We start from the raw sequence: 23,014 nt of genomic DNA on the forward strand, positions 1-23,014 counted from the left end.
GTCGGTGCAGCAGCTGTGGGTGGATTTGGCCAAGCCCATTTCCAGCGTTTCGCGCAACTACCTCGGGTGAGTAACCTTGGTGTCCTGAGGCATTCCCCTTATTATGATTCACACATGGAGCACTCTTTGTGTTTTTCTTCATGATGACGATAAGGGCCTTTAGACCTTCAAACATACTTTAGCTTTTGGGTCATTCTCTTTATATTTTAATTTAAACTTCGCTAATTGCTATGCTAATCATTCTGTGTACATGCAATACTAATAAAATGCATCCAGGAAGGGATCAGGATGGGAATTATCTGCCCTATTTTTTCTTGTCTGACATATTTATACAGGCTTTTTGTTTGCTTGCTCAGGAGATTTCTTGTGTGTACTTGAAGAAATGAATACAAATATATTGTTCTGTCTCTCCAGAGCTAATTTAAATACAGTCCAAAACTCGAATCTTAGCAGGGAAATTGCTGTAGATGGCAGACATATAAAGTATTAAGTAAGCAATTAGATTGTCACCTCTAGTAGGACATCCTGGGACGAGACGTAGACAATTGATTTTCTCTTCCTCTACCTGCACCAGCTTTGCCAAAGGCGCCAAAAGTCCTTTACACTATGAATGGCTAAATAGCTCACTACATCATCGGAGTACGACTAACATCCTCTTAAGAGGTTACACATAGCATTTCCTTACCATTACTGCACAGACTATAGGGGGAACCTAAGGCCATAAAGGGACTTTACAGATCCGAGGAGATAATGTAGCCAGTGATTGACTGGTCATTAAGTTTTGCAAGAGGAGTCACTGATGGATCCCATGTGGACAGACATAGCATGTCTTATTCTACTAAAGCATAAGACACGACAAGTTATTGTAAAGCTGGATTGGATTATTCTAGAAATAAAAAAACAGCTACAAATCTCATTTCTAAGTTTTCTTTCATGCTACTGTTTTAATTTGAAACCCAGTTATGAAATGTTACTTAATATGTTCTCTGTTTTTGCAGTGATTACTTTTTTTCCACCGCGTTGACCTGCTATCGTGGCAGTAAAAAAAGCTGCTTTCAAAATGCAGGTTTTGCTGTATTATTTGCGGCGGTTTTGCATTTATTAACTGTATTTTACTTGGTCGGATTACAGGTATGATTTGTCAACAGTACTAATAAAATTAATTTCATTCACAAAAAGCGCTGCAAAAAAACTGCAAAACCTGTATTCTGTGTATTTTTCTTGTAGTGTTATTGCACTTGCTCATTGCTTTCTATGAGTGAAAAAGCGCAGAAAAATGATGAAACCATTGACGTGTTGCAGATGTCAAAAATGAAAAAAAAAAAAAGAGTGTTCATGAGATTTCTGTAATGTCATCGCTTTTGCTGGTACTTGTAAAACTCAGCTTTTTATATGAATAAACAAAAAACTAGACAATAATGCTGCATGTGAACTTAGCCTTAATGTTTTCTCCACTGAACTAGGTATCAACAAAAACTTTCTTTACAACTCTTGTGATACATTCCCATGTGGCATTTCGGGTGCAGTTGTACATATATCTGTAGATTTCTTGCAGAAATGGTGCAGTTAAAGCGAACCTGTCACCAGGTTTATCCCATATGAGATACGCCCGCCATCTTTCATCGCTCATGTACAGCGTACTAATATGCTGTGTATATGCCCCCATCCGGCCTGCAACAAAAGAAAAACACCTTTTATTATACTCACCTCAGGGGCGGTTGCGTCCGAGGGGCATCACTGGTCCTGTCTGGCGCCTCCCTTCTTCTGTGCTTCGTGTGGATGACGCGTGCTACGTGATCCACGCAGTGTTCCCCAGCATCGTACTCCTGCGCAGGTGTACCTCTCTGCCCTGACTAGGGCAGGGTGAAGTACTTCAGTTACGCCTGCGCCGGGGCTCTTCGACCTTTCCTGGGGCATGCGCACTGCAGTACTTTGCTCTGCCCTAGTCAAGGCAGAGAAGTGCGCCTGCACTGGAGCACGATGCCGAGGAACACTGTTCATCCACATGAAGCACAGCAGGAGGACGCCATCGAAAGAAGAAGGGAGGCGCCGGACCAGAACCAGCAACGCCCCTTGGACCCAACCGCCACACAGGTGAGTATAATAAAAGGTGTTTATCTTTTGTTGCAGGTCAGATTGGGAGAATATATACAACATATTAGTATGCTGTATAAGGTGGCCATATCTCCTATGGCCAAACATGGTGACAGGTTCCCGTTAATTCTCGCTTTTCACCTTTTGTATTGCCATATAATCTGATAAACACTGATATTCCCAGCATACATTGACATGCTGCTGATTTCAAGTTTTGTAATGCTTGTCAATTTTCGCTATGGATATTTTCGCAGCCTGTGCATGAGATTTCTTAATCTCATCTACAACGCTACTACGGTTTTCACTAGGTAGGAAATGTTTTGGTCTTTGATTTCTAGTACAAAAAATAAATGATTTGACCATTGATGCAGATCATGTGCCATAGTCCATGGGCCTACAGATAATCAAGAATGCCTCTGGCCAATGAGGAGGGCTCTCTCTAGGTCTCCGAGAGATCAGTCTCCAAGAGGAGCTAAGGGAGGTAGACCCAAATTACAACTTTAGAAGCTTATACAGTGTGTCTGACAGGATGCAGTGATCAGATAGCTATTTCTATCTCAGAATACAGAAAAAAATGCCATTTCATTCTTGGAAATGAGGATATCCTGCAGTATTGATGAAAAAATATAGCTATGTCTTCCTATAGTATTGCACCACCTGTTTTCATGTTTCCAATCTCTCCTTCACTTTATTTTTGGTGTTTTGATTAAAAGGAAGAAAGTAACTCCAAGGCTAGGTTCACACCCATATAGTGCTCTCTGCTAATCACTATATTGGGGTTTCTTTTAGAATCCCCGGAAAACTGTATTCTCCGACCTCCATCCTGACAGCTTTGGTCTTTTTCAGACATGCACAAAAACATGTTTTGTGCATATCTGAAAAAGACGAATACTGCCAAGACTGATGCCAGACAGTTCCCAAAGTGCTTCCTTGAAGTCATTGACTCTGTTGGGTTCCCATCAGAATTCTGTTTTTCGAAATTCCTAAAGAAAAAGCAGCGTAGTGCTCAGTGGAGAGCACTGTACGAGTGTCGACATAGCCTAAAACGGTTAAAAGAGCATAGACATGCCTGGCTAGTAACAAGTGAATGTAGCTCGTATGAATATAAAAATGCATTATGTTTAATGGGCTGTGCTCTGTGAAAAAATGGCAGAGACTGTATAATAATGGAACAGTGGAAGATATTAAAAACAATGAATTCTGGATCACAAGGTCCTTCATAGGCAGCGCTGCTCATCCTCGATGGACGCAGTATGCTTAATACAATTTGCAATGAGCATCATAGTAAAGTAAATGATTCCTTGGTTACTTGATGAAAACTTTGTGATTTACCCAGAATGATGAGATTTCGGAGTTCTTCTTGCTAGAGGCTTTTTTTGAAAATGTTTTGAAAAACACATTGTGAGAAGCTAAAAATTCTAGGATTAGACAAATGATTGCTTTGTTTATTTGTTGTGCAGTCAGCAGCGGAATATGTGAAAACTCATCTGCCTGAGGTGCTAAAGCAACATCTACAGGACTTCGAAAGGGATAAAGAGAACAGCGTACTTTCCTACCAGACTATTTTGGAGCAGCAGATTTTAGCAATAGATCGTGAACTTCTGGAGAAGCTTTCGGGGTCCTATGATGAAGCAGGTTTGTGCTATTTTATGTATAATTAATCTTATTACATGGCCTTGATACTGCCCATAATACAGCATACTCAAAAACCATCAGAATAGCAGAGGTCACACAGATATGGGTATGCAGAATCAAACATTCCTAATTCTGCCAACTACCGTATATACTCGTGTATAAGCCGAGGCACATAATTTTGCCACGAAAAACTGGAAAAACGTATTGACTTGAGTCAAATATTGTTCCCTTCATCCCTATCCTTGTATGCATGGGTCCTCATCCCTATCCTTGTATGCATGGCCATCTCATACCTATCCTGGTATTCAGGGCTGTTCATCCCTATCGTATGCATGGTCACCTCATCCCTATCCTTGTATGGATGGCCATCTCATCCCTATCCTGATATGTATGGTTGCTCATCCCTATCCTTGTATGCATAGTTCCTCATCCCTATCCTGATATGCATTGTCCTCTCATCGCCATCCTTGTATGCATGACCATCTCATCCCCTTCCTGGTGTGCATGGCTCCTCATCCCTATCCTGGTATGTATGGCTCCTCATCCCCAGCTTGGAATGCATGATTCTTCATCTCTATCCTGGTATGCATGGCTCCTCATCCCTATCCTGGTGTGTATGGCTCCTCATCCCCAGCTTGGTATGCATGATTCTTCATCTCTATCCTGGTATGCATGGCTCCTCATCCCTATCCTGGTGTGTATGGCTCCTCATCCCCAGCTTGGTATGCATGATTCTTCATCTCTATCTTGGTATGCATGGTTCCTCATCCGTATCTTGGTATGCAAGTTTCCTCATCCCTTTCCTTGTATGCATGGCCCCAATGAGAAAAGCATTAAAAAAAAAAATCCTACATACCGTCCCTGCACGCCCTTGCTGCATCTTGTTCTGGTGCCAGCAGCTCCTGCGGCTGAGCGATTATGCGTACCCGATCATTAAGGGAATGAATATTCACTTCACTCCACGCCTATGGGAGAGGAGAGAGGTGAATATTTCTGACTCTTAAGTGGCGTGCACCCGTGATTGCCTGGCCGCTGCTGGAAGCTGGCGGCTGCAGCCAAATCTGTGCACTAAGAGAGAAATGAATATTCACCTTTCTAATGATCTTTTTACTCTTAGACCTGTGATGAGGACAAGGGGGCATCCTCTACGTCTGGAGGGAAGAAGGTTTAATCATAATCAGACGCAGATTCTTTACTGTGAGACTATGGAACTCTCTGCCGTATGATGTTGTAATGAGTGATTACTAAAATTTAAGAAGGAACTGGATGCCTTTCTTGAAAAAGTATAATGTTACAGGGTATATACACTAGATTCCTTGATATTGCGTTGATCCAGGGAACTAGTCTGATTGCCGTATGTGAAGTCGGGAAGGAATTTTTTCCCCAATGTGGAGCTTAGTGTTTGCCGCATGGGTTTTTTTTGCCTTCCTCTGGATCAACATGTTAGGCTATGGGTTGAACTAGATGGACTTAAAGTCTCCCTTCAACCTTAAATACTATGTTACTGCCAGTGTAGTGAATATTCATTTCCCTTTAACAGCGGGCACAGGAATTAGCCGCAGACACTGGCTCCTATTCCTGTGACCCACTCCTCCACCGCTCCCCCTCCCCTGCCGTTTTCTGGGACAATGACTCGAGTATAACCAGAGGGGGGCGTTTTTAGCCCCAAAAAATGTGCTGAAAAACTCAGCTTATACTCGAGTATATACGGTACATTCTGACTACTGCGATAGTTGTCCAATCCTTTGTGACATTACTGTATTATTTATGTTAATTTATTTTTTTTCCAGAACACTGACTTTAATGTCTATGATAGCATGTGCTATTGACAGCTACATATAAGAATTAGCAGGTGGGGCTGGCATCTGACATTTTACATTTATTTTACTGCTAAAGGTTCATGAGAAAGTTAATTAATAATAAAATTGCTTATTTTACATAAACATCATATGAATGTAAGATCAATAGGCAAAGAGTGGTTATGCATCATTTCCCCAATACCGCAGAAGCGTACTTCCAGTGACAAAATAAAAGCTGCACAGACCCTTTATTGACAGCACCGTTGTGAGGCCTTTTCCCTTAAAGATTAGACACTTGTTCTTCATGCCTCTCCTTTTGCGGAAGCGCTTGGCAATGCCTACCATAGTTGCAGTAGATTTAAAACCTGGTCAGCGTTTCTACAGGTTTAATATCTCACAATCTCCTATTGGTATTTTTTCCGCCTATTAGTACACTCCTGTGATCCCACCCTGCACACCAGTAGATACAGTGTGATTGAGTCGTTGACGAAGCTGCTATAATCACAGGACTTCATTGACAATCGTATTCCTTCTACAGACGCATAGACTGATTGTAATCTCCTATTTGGGCGTAATCAAGTTATTTAACTATATAACTTTCTCATTCCATTTGCTTCTTGGCTATCCTGACAACAGCAGGGAGAGAGTAAAGGGTTTCAAGCTAATGAAGCTAATAAAAAAAATATACAGCAGTCAGTATTTACATTTTACTTTACATTTTATTTTAGAATCTTGAATTCACAGAATCCTAAGACGTTACAAGTGGATCACTAGAAATACGTTTTAAGTGTCTCTTCTCTTAAATAGAGATGTAAATAATTGAGAGCACTTGTCTGGTGGGAGTTCGCTTATCCATCCATATGTAGATCAATATCCTGTAGCACAACCACTCATTCTGAGTCTGGCCATCTATGGTGAGCTTTAGGGTCCATTCATTAGGAATTGCTTTTATAATTCATTGAGTAAATCTCTATTTTAATTGGTGGAGAACTGCTGAACAGCAGCTTTCAGCAATTTTATGCTATTTTTTTCTAGATTTTGCAGCATCAATGCGTTTAGACATACAGTCAAATTTCAGACATAAGCTGTCAAAAATAGTTAGAAAAAGGCAGGAACCCACTGAAACTTGGCTCTGTAAAATTGAGGAAAAACATGATTTTTCTTTTCCAATTTCAGAAAGTTGCTTCTCATTAGCAGAAGAATTGAATGTAACTATATGGCAGCCAGGGAAGTTAGAGACGGCGGTTCTCTGGTGAACTTCCATTCCGTCGAGACTTTAACACATAACAACAGTCTGCGATTTACGCTGGATTTTCTTATGTATAAGAATATTGCATTTTTAATGTGTGGATGCAGAGTGCAGCCGATTGCTCAGAGACTGAATACATCCCCCTTAGGTATTTTATCCCACATTTAACAAATGCACAGAATCACAACAGACAGATGAGATTAATAGAACTCAAAAGCCACATAAAATGGATAGAAACCAGTAAATTATGTGTTAAAGGATGAACAGACTCGCTAGATGAATGGAGAATAGATTACTGTGATGTCTGCTTCTGGTCTTCTTCAGAGATGTAGCGACTCGTTCTAAAAGAATGAAGAATTCTTAACGGCAGCATTGAAATGGCAATGGAGCTCGGCTAACAAGACATTGGTCGAGATGAAAAGTATACCATTGTTCAAATGCGAGACAGAATCTACTGAAATTTCTTTTACATGTTGTTCTTGGGCAAAAAATAGAAATTTTGGAATTTGACTTATCCTGGGCTACCTAATCACATATTTCTGGTTCTGTATGAACAAGGAGGACTCTTTTGGCCTACTTTCTCCTGATCGAGGCAGCCTAGGCGCCTGCTCATTGTGATTCACCCAGTCTTCTATATAATTTTTTATTCTATTGCCTTATCCAGCACAGTGTGTATGTAAAGGATCATAATACCAACAAATGGAGGATCATGCAGTGGGTACGGAAGGTATTCAGAGGACTCCTTTAAATTTTTCACTCTTTGTTTCATTGCAGCCTTTTGGTAAATTCAAAGGAGTTCATTTTTTTTTTCTCATTAATGTACACTCTGCACCCCATCTTGACTGAAAACAAAACAGAAATGTAGAAATTTGTGCAAATTTATTAAAAAAGAAAAACTGAAATATCACATGGTCATAAGTATACAGACCCTTTGCTCAATATTGAGTAGACTCACCCTTTTGAGATAGTACAGCCATGAGTCTTCTTGGGAATGATGCAACAAGTTTTTCACACGTGGATTTGAGGATCCTCTGCCATTCTTCCTTGCAGATCCTCTCCAGTTCCGTAAGGTTGAATGTGAACGTTGGTGGACAGCCATTTTCAGGTCTCTCCAGAGATGCTCAATTGGGTTTAGGTCAGGGCTCTGGCTGGGCCAGTCAAGAATGGTCACAGTTGTCCTGAAGAAAGTCCTTTGTTTTTTTAGCTGTGTGCTTAGGGTCATTGTCTTGTAGGAAGGTGAACCTTCGGCCAAGCCTGAGGTCCAGAGCACTCTGGAAGAGGTTTTCATCCAGGATATCTCTGTACTTGGCCTCATTCATGTTTCCTTCAATTGCAACCAGTCATCCTGTCCCTGCAGCTGAAAAACACCCCCATAGCATGATGCTGCCACCACCATGTTTCACTGTTGGGATTGTATTGGGCAGGTGATGAGCAGTGCCTGGCTTTCTCTACACATACAGCTTAGAATTATCACCAAAAAGTTCTATCTTTGTCTCATCAGACCAGAGAATCTTATTTCTCATAGTCTGAGAGTCCTTCATGTGTTTTTTAGCAAACTATGCAGGCTTTCATATGTCTTGCACTGAGGAGAGGCTTCCGTCGGGCCACTCTGCCATAAAGGCCCGACTGGTGAAGGGCTGCAGTGATAGTTGACTTTGTGGAACTTTCTCCCATCTCCGTACTGCATCTGTGGAGCTCAGCCACCGTGATCTTCGAGTTCTTCTTTACCTCTCTCACCAAGGATCTTCTCCCACGATTGCTCAGTTTAGCTAGACGGCCAGGTCTTGGAAGACTTCTGGTGGTCTCAAACTTCTTCCATTTAAGAATTATGGAGGCTACTGTGCGCTTAGGAACTTTGAGTACAGCAGAAAGTCTTTTGTAACCTTGGCCTGATGTGTGCCTTGCCACAATTCTGTCTCTGAGCTCCTTGGCCAGTTCCTTTGACCTCATGATTCTCATTTGGGCTGACATGCACTGTGAGCTGTGAGGTCTTATATAGACAGGTGGGTGCCTTTACAAATCAAGTCCTATCAGTTTAATTAAACACAGCTGGACTCCAATAAAGGAGTAGAACCATCTCAAGGAGGATCACAAGGAAATGGACAGCATGTGACCTAAATATGAGTGTCTGAGCAAAGGGTCTGAATACTTATGACCATGTAATACTTCAGTTTTTCTTTTTTAACAAATTTGCAAAAATTTCTACATTTCTGTTTTTTTCAGTCAAGATGTGGTGCAGAGTTTACATTAATTAGAAAAAAATGAACTTTTTTGAATTTACCAAATGGCTGCAATGAAACAAAGAGTAACTAATGTAAATGGGTCTGAATACTTTCCGTACCCACTGTAACTCTGCTCACATAGACATGGTATAAAAGAAGCAGTCTATATTCTAAATCTTCTACCAGTACCAGCTTTGACATACTTGCCAAAAGTCTACTGTAGACAACTACATAGTGAGAGTGCAACTAATGTCCCTTTTACACAAAACAATAATCAGTGAATGTTCATAGGGATACTTTTTCTCAATTTTCTTGTAAAGTCATGGAAATCTCAAACAAGCAAAATGTTCATTTATTGGTTGATTTGATTCTTATACATGCATTAAAATCATCATTATTAGCAGCACATCGCCCTGTGTATAGAAGAGAAATGCTGCCAATAACGTACTGTGTATAGGAACAGAACGATTGTATGTATGAAAGAAAAAAAACAATCCAAGCATCACATGTTTTCTGTGTAGCACCGACTTACATGAAGTGCTGGGCATTTCCCAGTGACGTGAAGAAATCACCAGGCAATATATAACTAGCTATTGAACCTGTTCTACGCCCGGGTGGCGAGCATTTTTATTGGTTTACTAGCTGAAGAGCCCCGGCGTTGCCTGGGCATAGTAACCAACTGTGGTTAGTTATAACAAATTATAATGATTATATTGCACATAAAAACCGTGCATCTAATCCTATCCTGTGTGCTACTGACTGCTAAGCCGTGTATCTAATCATATTCTGTGTGATACTGTCTGCTGAGCCGTGTATCTAATACTATTCTGTGTGATACTGACTGCTGAGCTGTGTATCTAATCCTATCCTGTGTGATACTGACTGCTGAGCCGTGTATCTAATCCTATCCTGTGTGATACTGGGCTCCCCCTGCATTCTGTGTCAGAGGGTGGTCTGTGTTGGCACGGTAATAAATTGTGTTGTTTCCAGCTTTACTGAAGGACAATAACACCATAGAAATTATAAGAATAATAGGCCTCAGTTACCACAACTGTCTACAAAGAAAACTGTTGCTGATAGCAACCAATCACAGCTCATTTTTCATCTTTTAAACAGCTCTGGGACAGCGTGGCCAGTTTTGAGTGGCGACTTTTGTGTTTCGACTTTTATGTGGCGAGGTTGGTATTTGTGGTGAAATGTGTGCTGAGGGTGGTATATGTGTTGAAGCACGTGGTAGTGTGTGGGGCATTTTGTGTGTGTGTTCATATCCCCGTGTGTGGTGAGTATCCCATGTCAGGGCCCCCCCTTAGCAACTGTACGGTATATACTCTTTGGCGCCATCACTCTCATTCTTTAAGTCCCCCTTGTTCACATCTGGCAGCTGTCAATTTGCCTCCAGAACGTTTCCTTTCACTTTTTCCCCATTATGTAGATAGGGGCAAAATTGTTTGGTGAATTGGAACGCGCGGAGTTAAAATTTCGCCTCACAACATAACCTATGACGCTCTCGGGGTCCAGACGTGTGACTGTGCAAAATTTTGTGGCTGTAGCTACGACAGTGCAGATGCCAATACATACACTTTTTCCCCATTATGAAGATAGGGGCAAAATTGTTTGGTGAATTGGAACGCGCAGGGTTAAAATTTTGCCTCACAACATAACCTATGACGCTCTTGGGGTCCAGACGTGTGACTGTGCCAAATTTTGTTAGTGTAGCTGCGACGGTGCGGATGCCAATCCCGGACATACATACATACATGCATACACACACACATTGAGCTTTATAATATATTAGATGGTCTCCCATCCTGGTATGTGCTACCCCCCTCCTATCCTGGTATGAATGGCACCCCTCATCCCTATCCTGGTATGTATGGTACCACTCATCCCTATCCTGGTATGCATGGTACCCCCTCTTACCTATCATAGTATGCATGGTCCCATCACCCCCCAATCCTGGTATGCATGGTCCCCTCACCCCCCAATCCTGGTATGCATGGTCCTCCCTCATCCCTATCGTAGAATGTATGGTACTCCCTCACCCACCAATCTTGGTATGCATGGTCTCATCCCCAATCCTGGTATACATGTCACCCCTTACCTCCCAATTCTGGTATGCAATGTATCCCTCACCCCCCTATTCTGGTATGCATGGTCCTCTCACCCCCCCAATTCTGGTATGCATGGTCCTCTCACCCCCCAATCCTGGTATGCATGGTCCTCTCACGCCCCAATCCTGGTATGCATGGTCCTCTCACCCCCCTATCCTGGTATGCATGGTCCCCTCACCCCATATCCTGATATGCATGGTCCCCTCACCCCCCTATCCTGATATGCATGGTCCCCTCACCCCCCTATCCTGGTATGCATGATCCCCTCACCCCCTATCCAGGTATGCATGGTCCTCTCACCCCCCTATCCTGGTATGCATGGTCCTCTCACTCCCCTATCCGACTATGCATGGTCCTCTCACCCCCCTGTCCTGATATGCATGGTCCCCTCACCCCCAATCCTGGTATGCATGGCACCCCATTCCTCATCCTGGTATGCATGGTCCCTTCATCCCCCTATCCTGATATGCATGGTCCCCTCACCCCCAATCCTGGTATGCATGGCACCCCATTCCTCATCCTGGTATGCATGGTCCCTTCATCCCCCTATCCTGATATGCATGGTCCCCTCACCCCCCAATCCTGGTATACATGGTCCTCTCACCACCCTATCCTGGTACGCATGCTACCCCTCACCCCCTATCCTGATATGCATGGTCCCCTCACCCCCAATCCTGGTATGCATGGCACCCCATTCCTCATACTGGTATGCATGGTCCCCTCACCCGCATTCCTGGTTTGCATGGCACCCCATTCCTCATCCTGGTATGCATGGACCTCTCACCCCCTATCCTGGTATACATGGTCCTCTCACCACCCTATCCTGGTACGCATGCTACCCCTCACCCCCTATCCTGATATGCATGGTCCCCTCACCCCCAATCCTGGTATGCATGGCACCCCATTCCTCATCATGGTATGCATGGTCCCCTCACCCCAATCCTGATATGCATAGTACTCCCTCATCCCTATCCTGGTATGCATGGTACGCCCTCATCTGTTATGATTGGGTCACCGAGGAGGAAAACAAAACCAAGCTAAGTCACAGAAAACCAGAGAGGTTGGTAACTACGCGGATTGCAGACCCCTGATCCTAATCACACAACTATAAGCAGCCGTGGAGCGTACCTACGATTATTCCAGAAGCCTCGTCACAGCCGGAGAGCTAAATAGCAAGAAAAGGGGAAATCTAAACTGCCCCAGAGCAGACCCGAAAGGAATAGACAGCCCCCACACATGTATTGACGGTGAAACAAGATGAAAGCACAAACACAGGTAGGAAAATAGACTGAGCAAACGATGGGGCCCACACTAACTAGAAAGGACAGTAAAGGAAAGATACTGTCTGAAATCACGCCAAAAAACCCTGCAAAAAATGTCCAACACTTCTGATAGCAAAAGAAACCCTGAAGTCACTAGACTTCACCCACTATATCAGCACTCTGGCACATTCTGAGAACAGAGCAAAAAGAGGCCAATCTAATAAGGGACAAAAAGCAAACTGGCACATACAGTAACATAGGAGTGGAAATTCAGCACAGCCCCAGCCGGGGCTGGGTGACCACACAAAGACTGAATAGACAAAACCAAATCAAATGTGAACATTAGCAGAGAAAACATAGCTTGAGAAGACAGGAACTGAGCTGGAAACCAAGACCTCAGGAAAAAATCACCAGCATAGGAATAGGGAATCGGCTGTCTTAAATCCAGTCTGAGACTCCAGATGTCCAATCGTCGTCCTCATTATCAGGTGGCAGGTCTCTGTTACTTAAATTAGCTTCATTACCTCCTGCCACCACCAGAGGGAGCTCGGAAAGAGAACTCACAACTCCTCTGTCAGCACAAACAGTTCCCTCACCAGAAACCAGAGGCAGACCAGAAAATGAGTTCACAACACTCATCCTTATCCTGGTATGTATGGTCTCCTCACCCCCCAATCCTGGTATGCATGGTACCTTCTCATCCCTATCCTGGTATGCATGGTCCCCTCACCCCCCATCCTGGTATGCATGGTCCTCTCACCCCCCTTTCCTGGTATGCATGGTTCCCTCACCCCCCCAATCCTGATATGCATGCTCCCCTCACCCCCCAATCCTGGTATGCATGGTCTCCTCACCCCTCAATCCATCCTGGTATGCATGGTCCCCTCATCCCCAATCCTGGTATACATGGCACCCCTTACGTCCCAATTCTGGTATGCATGGTACTCCTCACCCCCCTATCCTGGTATGCATGGTACCCCTCATCCCCCAATCCTGGTATTGCCGCAGGGTCTCGCCGTGATGTCAGTAGTGGGTGGGATTGTGGCGGCGAAATCGGCACCTGTGCAGTCATGCTTTCCGGCGCCATTTTCTTGAAGACACACTGAAGTGTGTATTCCACAAAATGGCGCCGGAAAGCGCGGACTGGGCATGCGCCGATTCCGGCGCCACAACCTGCCCTCTCCTGACATCCCAGCAAGACCCTGCGGCAACACCGGATCGGTAAGGTGTGCCAGAGATCGCGGTATGCGTTCAGTGCTTACGAATACCGCGATCTCCTGGGCCACCCTCCTCATCCCCGGGTGCATTACTCCGTCCAGACTGCGCAGGCGCGTCGCGGTTGCGCAGTCTATAAAGGCTTTGGACAGAGTGACGCTTACAGCGTTATATTATAGATATAGGTCATCCTGGCCCAGCATCGTTATGCTCAGTTTTAGATCTTATTCTGGAAAATCTGGGTGACACAACTATTTTGCAACTTTTTCTCACAAGAAATGTGGAAAGGAAACCGCATGGCCAACAACAACCTGACAAATGTATTAAATGTCAAGCCAGAAAGTAGCACAAATGGTGGCACAAATATATGGTTGCTGTGTCATAGATTTTATTTTCTGTCTTGAAAAACAGACTAACATGCGCCGGTTTACAGACATTTCACATGAAATGCCAGTCTTACCGTAAATCTTTCCCTTTTATATTTTTATGAGTTCATTGTCATTATGGAGGACCTTTCAGACTGGGTTCCCATATGTGACAGATTATTACACAGATTTCAGTATGGATGAATCTATTCATTGTCGTCACTTTCACGAATAGAGCTGTGGGAAGGCTGAGAGATTTCAATTTCTGTGGTGGCATATGGGAAACAAAGGCCTTTTATCTGGATAGCTAATCAGAACACTGTCCTCAGGTGATTGGGGGCTGTCAGTCCTCTGTGTGCATGGCACTTCAATCAAGTCATTTATTGTTTAGTACAAGAGCAGTAAATGATGCCTTCTCATTTCCTAATTCATGTATGAGTATCAGAGCAAAATGTGTCCCAATCATTCCAGGTGCTAGATGTCACAATGTTCCCATGTGTAAAAGAATCCCAATAGATATATTTCTGTGTGTACTACCATATTCACCCCGCGCGGGGCGCTGGTGAGAGAAGAGATGTCAAACCCAGAAACTCTGGACAGCGCAGACTCTGTCCAGCCAATAAGGTTAAGATGGTTGGGACCTGCGGTGTAAACCCTGGGATCTGGTAAGTGGGGTGGCTTGTGCTAAGGCTGTCCATGGTAGGCATATTAGAGCAGCCGGAGCCCATTACAGCATCTTACAGGTCCAGCAAAGAGGATGGGTTTTATTGAAATCTTTTGAAACTGTATTTTATTGACTCAGTGTAAACTGAACTGCGGTGTGTGTTTCAAATCCGCAACCTGTCAATGTCTTTTGCTTGGACGTCAAGTTTTATGTGTGGAATTTTCCACATAGAATTGCATTAGATGTGCAAAATTCACAGACAAAAAATAAGCAAACTCGTTTTCTACTACGTTACAGAAACTATCAATAATAGATGAATGGCGCGGGTCTGGCACCTGGTACCCCTGTTGATAAGTAGATAGAGGGAGCTATCAATTTTAAAGAACTGGAAAACTCTTTCAATGGTGTACAAAACAATAATTAATTATTGTTCGTTTTGGTAAATGGATTGTTCGCTTTGACTGTAGCGCTTTGTTAGAAGGCTCCTTGGGCGATAAGTAGATCGCCAGACGTCCTTCTGCTGAGACTCCTAGTGATCAGATGTATATGTGGGTAATCCAGAAGCAAGCGTTAGATTTTCTCACAGTTCCACTATTAAAAACGTAGAATTACAATGGTACAAATAAAAACAGAGAGAAGTAGGGCAAGGGGCAAGTGGAAGTAGGCACTAACCTATAGCGCTATTTACCATCCAAATGTAAGGGATTTGTCGAGTATTTATGGATGTGCAAAGTGTTTGCAGAGAAGACATTTCCTTTTGTCTAATGCAGGGGTCTCAAACTCGGCAGAGTAAATGGGCCGCACATAAAGAAAAATTTGAGCTGGGGGGCCGCATTCCTTTCAAACTTAATACACCCCGAACACGCGCGGCTCCCCACACCTCATACACACGCGGCTCCGCTCCGTACACCTCATACACACTGGGCTCCGTACACCTCGTACACACACGGCTCCGCTCCATACACCTCGTACACACAGGGCTCCGCTTCGTACACCTCGTACACACAGGGCTCCGCTCCGTACATCTCGTACACACAGGGCTCCGCTCTGTACACCTCGTACACACATGGCTCCGCTCCATACACCTCGTACACACAGGGCTTCGCTCCGTACACCTCGTACACACAGGGCTTCGCTCCATACACCTCGTACACACAGGGCTCCGCTCCGTACACCTCGTACACACAGGGCTCCGTACACCTCGTACACACAGGGCTCCGCTCCATACACCTCGTACACACAGGGCTCCGCTCCTTACACCTCGTACACACCACAGGGCTCCGCTCTGTACACCTCACACACAGGGCTCCGTACACCTCGTACACACAGGGCTCCACTCCATACACCTCGTACACACAGGGCTCCGCTCCTTACACCTCGTACACACAGGACTCCGCTCTGTACACCTCGTACACACAGGGCTCCGTACACCTCGTACACACAGGGCTCCACTCCTTACACCTCGTACACACAGGGCTCCACTCCGCACACCTCGTACACACAGGGCTAAGCTCCATACACCTCGTACACACAGGGCTCCGCTCCATACACCTCGAACACACAGGGCTCTGCTCCATCCACCCTGTAATCCCCTCCTGACCCCACGCATAAACGTACCTTCATCCAGTACCATGACAACCAGCACATACTGAGGCCCCTGATCATGTGACCCCTGACTCCTCCCCCTCCTGTGACCTCATCACAGGTCCTGTGCAGTGTGTGCACTCAGAACAGCCAATGCCATCGCCGCTCCTGAATGCATGCCTTCTCCCTGCCTAAGGGAGTGAGACATGTGGTGCACTGCGGGCCGCATGTTTGAAACCCCTGGTCTAATGCTTTTGCCACCCTTGTAACATGACCTAATATACACATGACATCTGTTGCACTAACTTTTGGGGTGATTTTGGAGACTTTGCCTTGTGCGCCAAAGAGCTTGTCCTTAACCCCTTCACGACCTTTGACGCCACGTAGGCATCATGAAAAGTCGTGGCAAAACGACCCATGACCCCTATGCGGCGTCATGAAAAGATCTCCCTCCTGTGGGTTGGGTGAGCTGGTTCAATGAAAGTTCACCCGACCCGCCGGTACAGGGGGACCTAGACTTGACCCCAGGGGGGGTGGCTTCGCCCCCCCCGGGGATACGATCACTCCCAGTGACCTTTTTGTCACCCCCCTCGCATCTGATTGGAGCTAGCGTCCATGTGACGCTAGCCCTCCAATCAGATGTGGAGGGGCAGGGTAAAATCATGGCTGCCTTGTTCCTCAACTTCATCCTGTCCGTGGAAGCTGAGGAACGAGGTGCCAGACTGCCGCCCTGACCTGCGATCGCCGCCGCTGTCACCGCTGTCATCGCCGCTGCCGCTGCCACCACTGCCTTCCGGTAGTATAACTCCTCCGCAGCCTAATTCCAGCCCCTCCCACCTCCGCTCACTCACCTCAGCCGCCTACTGCCTCCTGTGCCTGAGAGCCCCCTCCTGTGCCCCAGTGATCACCCTCATTAACCCCTGCCCCCCTGATTAACCCCTGCCCCCCTGATCAACCCCTGCCGCCCTGATTAACCCCTGCTGCTGCAGGTTTTTTTATTTCCTTATCTCCTCAGCCACCTCCTGCCCTCCGGTGCCTGACAGCCCCCCTCTGCCCCTGGTGATCCCCCAGCACCCTTGATCACCCCCCAGCACCCCTGATCACCCCCTGCACCTCTGATCATCCCCCTGCACCCCTGATCACCCCCACTGTTGCTGCCGCCGCTGGTTCCGTCTCCACCTAATTCTCCTCAGCGCCCTCCTTATTCCTGACAGCCCCTTTCTGCCCCTGGTGACCATCCCCCAACCCCAGTGATCACCCCCTGATCACCCCCCTGCTGCTGCCGCTGGTTCCATTTCCATCTCCTCAGTCCCCTCCTGCCCCCCGCGCGCCTGACAGTCCCCTCCTGACAGCCCATTCCTCCAGTAAAAAGTTTCACCAAACACTCGCACATACATACGCACACTATAATAAAGGATTTTTACACACGCCCACACAACACACGCACAATGTCCCGCTCATCCCAGTCATCCCAGTCCCAAAGGGTCTACTCAGTTGAAGAGGCATATATGAAATTATTGCCTCTGATACTGATAGTGAGAGAGATGACCCCACCTTTCTCTATTCCTCCCACGCTTCCTCTTCCAGCGACACAGACTTGCCACCACCGAGATGTCGCAGGACGAGAAATCGTCCGGAGCCCAGGGAGGAAGAGTCGGAGGCCTTAGAGGAAGAGTCGGGTATCTTGGAGGAAGTCTCACAGCCAAGTGTGAGTTTCCCCCAACCTAGTGCTAGTGACGCCCAACCTAGCACTAGGTCTCCCTCCTGGACCCCCGTCCCTGAAAATTTTGCTCCACGGATTCCTGATTTTGTTCCCCAATCAGGAATCCAGTTTGAGACTGCCAACTTCAGGGAAATAGACTTTTTCAGAGTCTTTTTCTCGGAGTCAATCGTCAGTCTCATGGTGGAGCAAACAAACTTGTATGCCCAACAATTTTTGGCGGAACACCCAATTTCTTCATTCTCTACTTGGAGTCCTGTGGACTCTGTAGAAATGATTAAATATTGGGGACTGGTCCTTCACATGGGGATTGTGAAGAAACCAGAAATTCGCCAATACTGGACTACTGATATCTTATATCAAACTCCAGTATTTGGCATGGTGATGACTCGGAAACGGTTTGAGGCTATTCATAAATTTCTTCATTTCAGGGACAACACTGAAATCGTTCCAGGCGATGACCCGAATTTTGATAGACTGTTCAAAATTCGGCAAGTCGTCGAACACTTCAACAAGTTTGCTGAAGTGTACATTCCCGAAACGGAAATTTGTGTGGATGAATCCCTCATCCACTTCAAAGGGAGGCTTCAGTTACGTCAGTACCTGCCCAGCAAAAGGGCAAGGTACGGGATGAAACTCTACAAGCTGTGTGAGAGTACCTCAGGGTACACTCTCAGCTTTAGAGTTTACCAAGGAAAGGACAGTAGGATCCAGCCCCCAGAATGTCCACTTGCTTTGGGCGTGAGTGGGAAAATAGTGTGGGATTTGGTCCACCCTCTGCTTGATAAAGGTTACCATCTGTACGTTGATAACTTTTATACAAGCATCAGACTATTTCAATCCCTCTCTGCCAGAGCTACCGTCGCTTGCGGTACCGTGTGCAGAAACCAGAGGGGTCTCCCTTTGCCGCTAATTGAGCAGCCTCTCCGAAAGGGTGAGACTCGAGCCCAATGTAGCGGCAACATGCTTGTGGTCAAGTTCAAAGACAAAAGAGATGTCTTTGTCTTAACCACAATCCATGGTCCCGGCACCACGGCCACCACCATTCGAGGTACCCCAGCACCGGTCCACAAACCGGACTGTGTCCTGGCGTACAACCATCACATGGGGGGGTTGATCTTTCTGATCAAGTCCTCCAGCCCTATAGTGCCATGCGGAAAGCGAAGGTGTGGTACAAAAAATTGGCTGTGTACCTCGTACAAATGGCACTGTATAATGCATGCGTGCTATCACGATGTGCAGGCCAAGACCACTCCTTCCTTGATTTCCAGGAGGCGGTGATAAAGGCCATGATTTTTGGAGAGGAGGACGGAGCGCGCCCCAGCACCCCTGGAACTCAAGTTTCCCGTATGGTACCAGGGCAACATTTTCCCCGTGAGGAGAGAAAAAAAAAACGGTGCCGGGTATGCTATAAAAGGGGGACAAGAAGGGAAACTCGTTTCCAATGTGAAACGTGTCCCGACAAACCTGGACTGTGTTTGAATGAATGCTTCAGAATTCATCACTCGTCCATGGACTAAACACATCCTGACACTCCACTACAGAACTCACCCACACCAGCCTGACATACACAACACCACACCACACACACCAACCTGACGTACACTACACCACACACCAACCTGACGTACACTACACCACACACACCAACCTGATGTAGTATCAGGTTGATATGTGTGGCGTAGTGTACGTCAGGTTGGTGTGTGTGTGTGTGTGGCATATGTACGTCAGGTTAGTGTGTGTGGTGTATACTATACCACACACAGCAACCTGACGTACACTACACTACACCACACCACACACCAACCTGACGTACACTACGCCACACACACCAACCTGATGTAGTATCAGGTTGGTATGTGTGGCGTAGTGTACGTCAGGTTGGTGTGTGTGTGTGGCGTAGTGTACATCAGGTTGGTGTGTGTGGTGTGTACTACACCACACACACCAACCTGACGTACACTACACCACACACCAACCTGACGTACACTACGCCACACACACCAACCTGATGTAGTGTCAGGTTGGTATGTGTGGCGTAGTGTACGTCAGGTTGGTGTGTGTGTGTGGCGTAGTGTACGTCAGGTTGGTGTGTGTGTGGTGTATACGTATGCACCACACACACACCAACCTGACGTACACTACGCCACACACACCAACCTGCCACACTACATTAGGTTGGTGTGTGTGGTGTAGTGTATGTCAGGTTGGTGTGTGGTGCAGTGTAGTGTACGTCAGGTTGGTGTGAGTGGTATAGTATACACCACACACACACCAACCTGACGTACACTACGCCACACACACACACCAACCTGACGTACACTTCGCCACACATACCAACCTGACACTACATCAGGTTGGTGTGTGTGGCGAAGTGTACGTCAGGTTGGTGTGTGTGTGTGGCGTAGTGTACGTCAGGTTGGTGTGTGTGTGTGGTGTATACTATAACACACACACCAACCTGACGTACACTACACTACACCACACCACACACCAACCTGACGCACATACGCCACACACACCAACCTGATGTAGTGTCAGGTTGGTATGTGTGGCGAAGTGTACGTCAGGTTGGTGTGTGTGTGTGGCGTAGTGTACGTCAGGTTGGTGTGTGTGTGGTGTATACTATACTACACACACCAACCTGACGTACACTACACTGCACCACACACCAACCTGACATACACTACACCACACACACCAACCTAATGTAGTGTGGCAGGTTGGTGTGTGTGGCGTAGTGTACGTCAGGTTGGTGTGGGTGTGTGGTGCATACCCTACCACACACACCAACCTGACGTACACTACATACTTTCCATAAGCGACCTGGTGTCCGCTAATGATTGGAGCTAACTTTCCATTCAAAAAGTCAAATGACGCTCCTTCCCTTCAGGGCCCTGCAGTGCGCCCAAACAGTGGTTTATGACCACATATGAGGTATCAATGTACTCAGAAGAAATTGCCCAACAAATTTTAGTATCCATTTTATCCTGTTGCCCATGAAAAAATGAAAAAGTGTAGGCAAAAATAAATTTTTTGTGAAAAAAAAGTACTTTTTCATTTTTACAGATCAATTTGTGAAGTACCTGGGGGTTCAAAGTGCTCACTATTCATCTAGATAAGTTCGTTGGGGTGTCTAGTTTCCAAAATGGGGTCAATTGTGGGGGTATTCCAATGTTTAGGCACACGGGGGCAGTCCAAACACGACATGGTGTCCGCTAACTATTGGAGCTAATTTTCCATTCCAAAAGTCAAATGGCGCTCCTTCCCTTCAGGGCCCTGCCGTGTGCCCAAACAGTGGTTTATGACCACATATGAGGTATCAGTGTACTCAGGAGAAATTGCCCAACAAATTTTAGGACCCATTTAATCCTGTTGCCCATGAAAAAATGTAGGCAAAAATAATTTTTTTGTGAAAAAAAAGTACTTTTTCATTTTTACAGATCAATTTGTGAAGTACCTGGGGGTTCAAAGTGCTCACTATGCATCTAGATAAGTTCATTGGGGTGTCTAGTTTCCAAAATGGGGTCACTTGTGGGGGTATTCCAATGTTTAGGCACACAGGGGCAGTCCAAACACGACATGGTGTCCGCTAACTATTGGAGCTAATTTTCCATTCCAAAAGTCAAATGGCGCTCCTTCCCTTCAGGGCCCTGCCGTGCGCCCAAACAGTGGTTTATGACCACATGTGAGGTATCAGTGTACTCAGGAGAAATTGCCCAACAAATTTTAGGATCCATTTTATCCTGTTGCCCATGAAAAAATGAAAAGATGTAGGCAAAAAGAATTTTTTTGTGAAAAAAAAAGTACTTTTTCATTTTTACAGATCAATTTGTGAAGTACCTGGGGGATCAAAGTGCTCACTATGCATCTAGATAAGTTCGTTGGGGTGTCTAGTTTCCAAAATGGGGTCACTTGTGGGGCTACCCCAATGTTTAGGCACACAGGGGCAGTCCAAACACGACATGGTGTCCGCTAACTATTGGAGCTAATTTTCCATTCCAAAAGTCAAATGGCGCTCCCTCCCTTCAGGGCCCTGCCGTGCGCCCAAACAGTGGTTTATGACCACATGTGAGGTATCAGTGTACTCAGGAGAAATTGCCCAACAAATTTTAGGATCCATTTTATCCTGTTTCCCATGAAAAAATGAAAAGATGTAGGCAAAAAGAATTTTTTTGTGAAAAAAAAAAAGTACTTTTTCATTTTTACAGATCAATTTGTGAAGTACCTGGGGGATCAAAGTGCTCACTATGCATCTAGATAAGTTCGTTGGGGTGTCTAGTTTCCAAAATGGGGTCACTTGTGGGGCTACTCCAATGTTTAGGCACACAGGGGCAGTCCAAACACGACATGGTGTCCGCTAACTATTGGAGCTAATTTTCCATTCCAAAAGTCAAATGGCGCTCCTTCCCTTCAGGGCCCTGCCATGCGCCCAAACAGTGGTTTATGACTACATATGAGGTATCGTTGTACTCAGGAGAAATTGCTCAAGAAATTTTAGGATCCATTTTATCCTGTTGCCCAGGTGAAAATGAAAACATTGATGCTAAAAAAAAAATTTTGTTGGAAAAATTAAAATGTCCTTTTTTTCCTTCCACGTTGCTTTAGTTCCTGTGAAGCACCTGAAGGGTTAATAATCTTCTTAAATGTAGTTTGGAGTAGCTTGAGGGGTGCAGTTTTTAGAATGGTGTCACTTTTGGGTATTTTCTGCCATATAGACCCCTCAAAGTGACTTTAAATGTGAGGTGGTCCCTAAAAAAAATGGTTTTGTAAATTTTGTTGTAAAAATGAGAAATCACTGGTCAACTTTTAACCCTTATAACTTCCTAACAAAAAAAAATGTTGTTTCCAAAATTGTGCTGATGTAAAGTAGACATGTTGGAAATGTTATTTATTAACTAGTTTGTGTCACATAACTCTCTGGTTTAACAGAATAAAAATTAAAAATTTGAAAATTGCAAAATTTTCAAAATTTTCGCCAAATTTCCATTTTTTTCACAAATAAACGCAAAAACTTTCGACCTAAATTTACCACTAACATGAAGCCCAATATGTCACGAAAAAACAATCTCAGAATCGCTAGGATGCGTTGAA

General features: G+C 45.3%; 1 protein-coding gene across 1 annotated transcript in view; it reads left to right on the forward strand.

Moving 5' to 3' along the window:
• PPM1L (protein phosphatase, Mg2+/Mn2+ dependent 1L) overlaps positions 1-23,014 on the forward strand; it is a 286,940-nt gene that overhangs the window by 204,893 nt on the left and 59,033 nt on the right. The window contains exon 2 of the mRNA XM_073578961.1: positions 3,555-3,729. Within this exon, the coding sequence (XP_073435062.1) occupies positions 3,555-3,729 (175 nt within the window). The remainder of the gene's footprint in view (positions 1-3,554; positions 3,730-23,014) is intronic.

The sequence above is a fragment of the Dendrobates tinctorius genome, unplaced genomic scaffold (genome assembly GCF_039654945.1).
Source record: "Dendrobates tinctorius isolate UK_male_01 unplaced genomic scaffold, ASM3965494v1 ptg000060l, whole genome shotgun sequence".
In the NCBI taxonomy this organism is placed as follows: domain Eukaryota; kingdom Metazoa; phylum Chordata; class Amphibia; order Anura; family Dendrobatidae; genus Dendrobates; species Dendrobates tinctorius.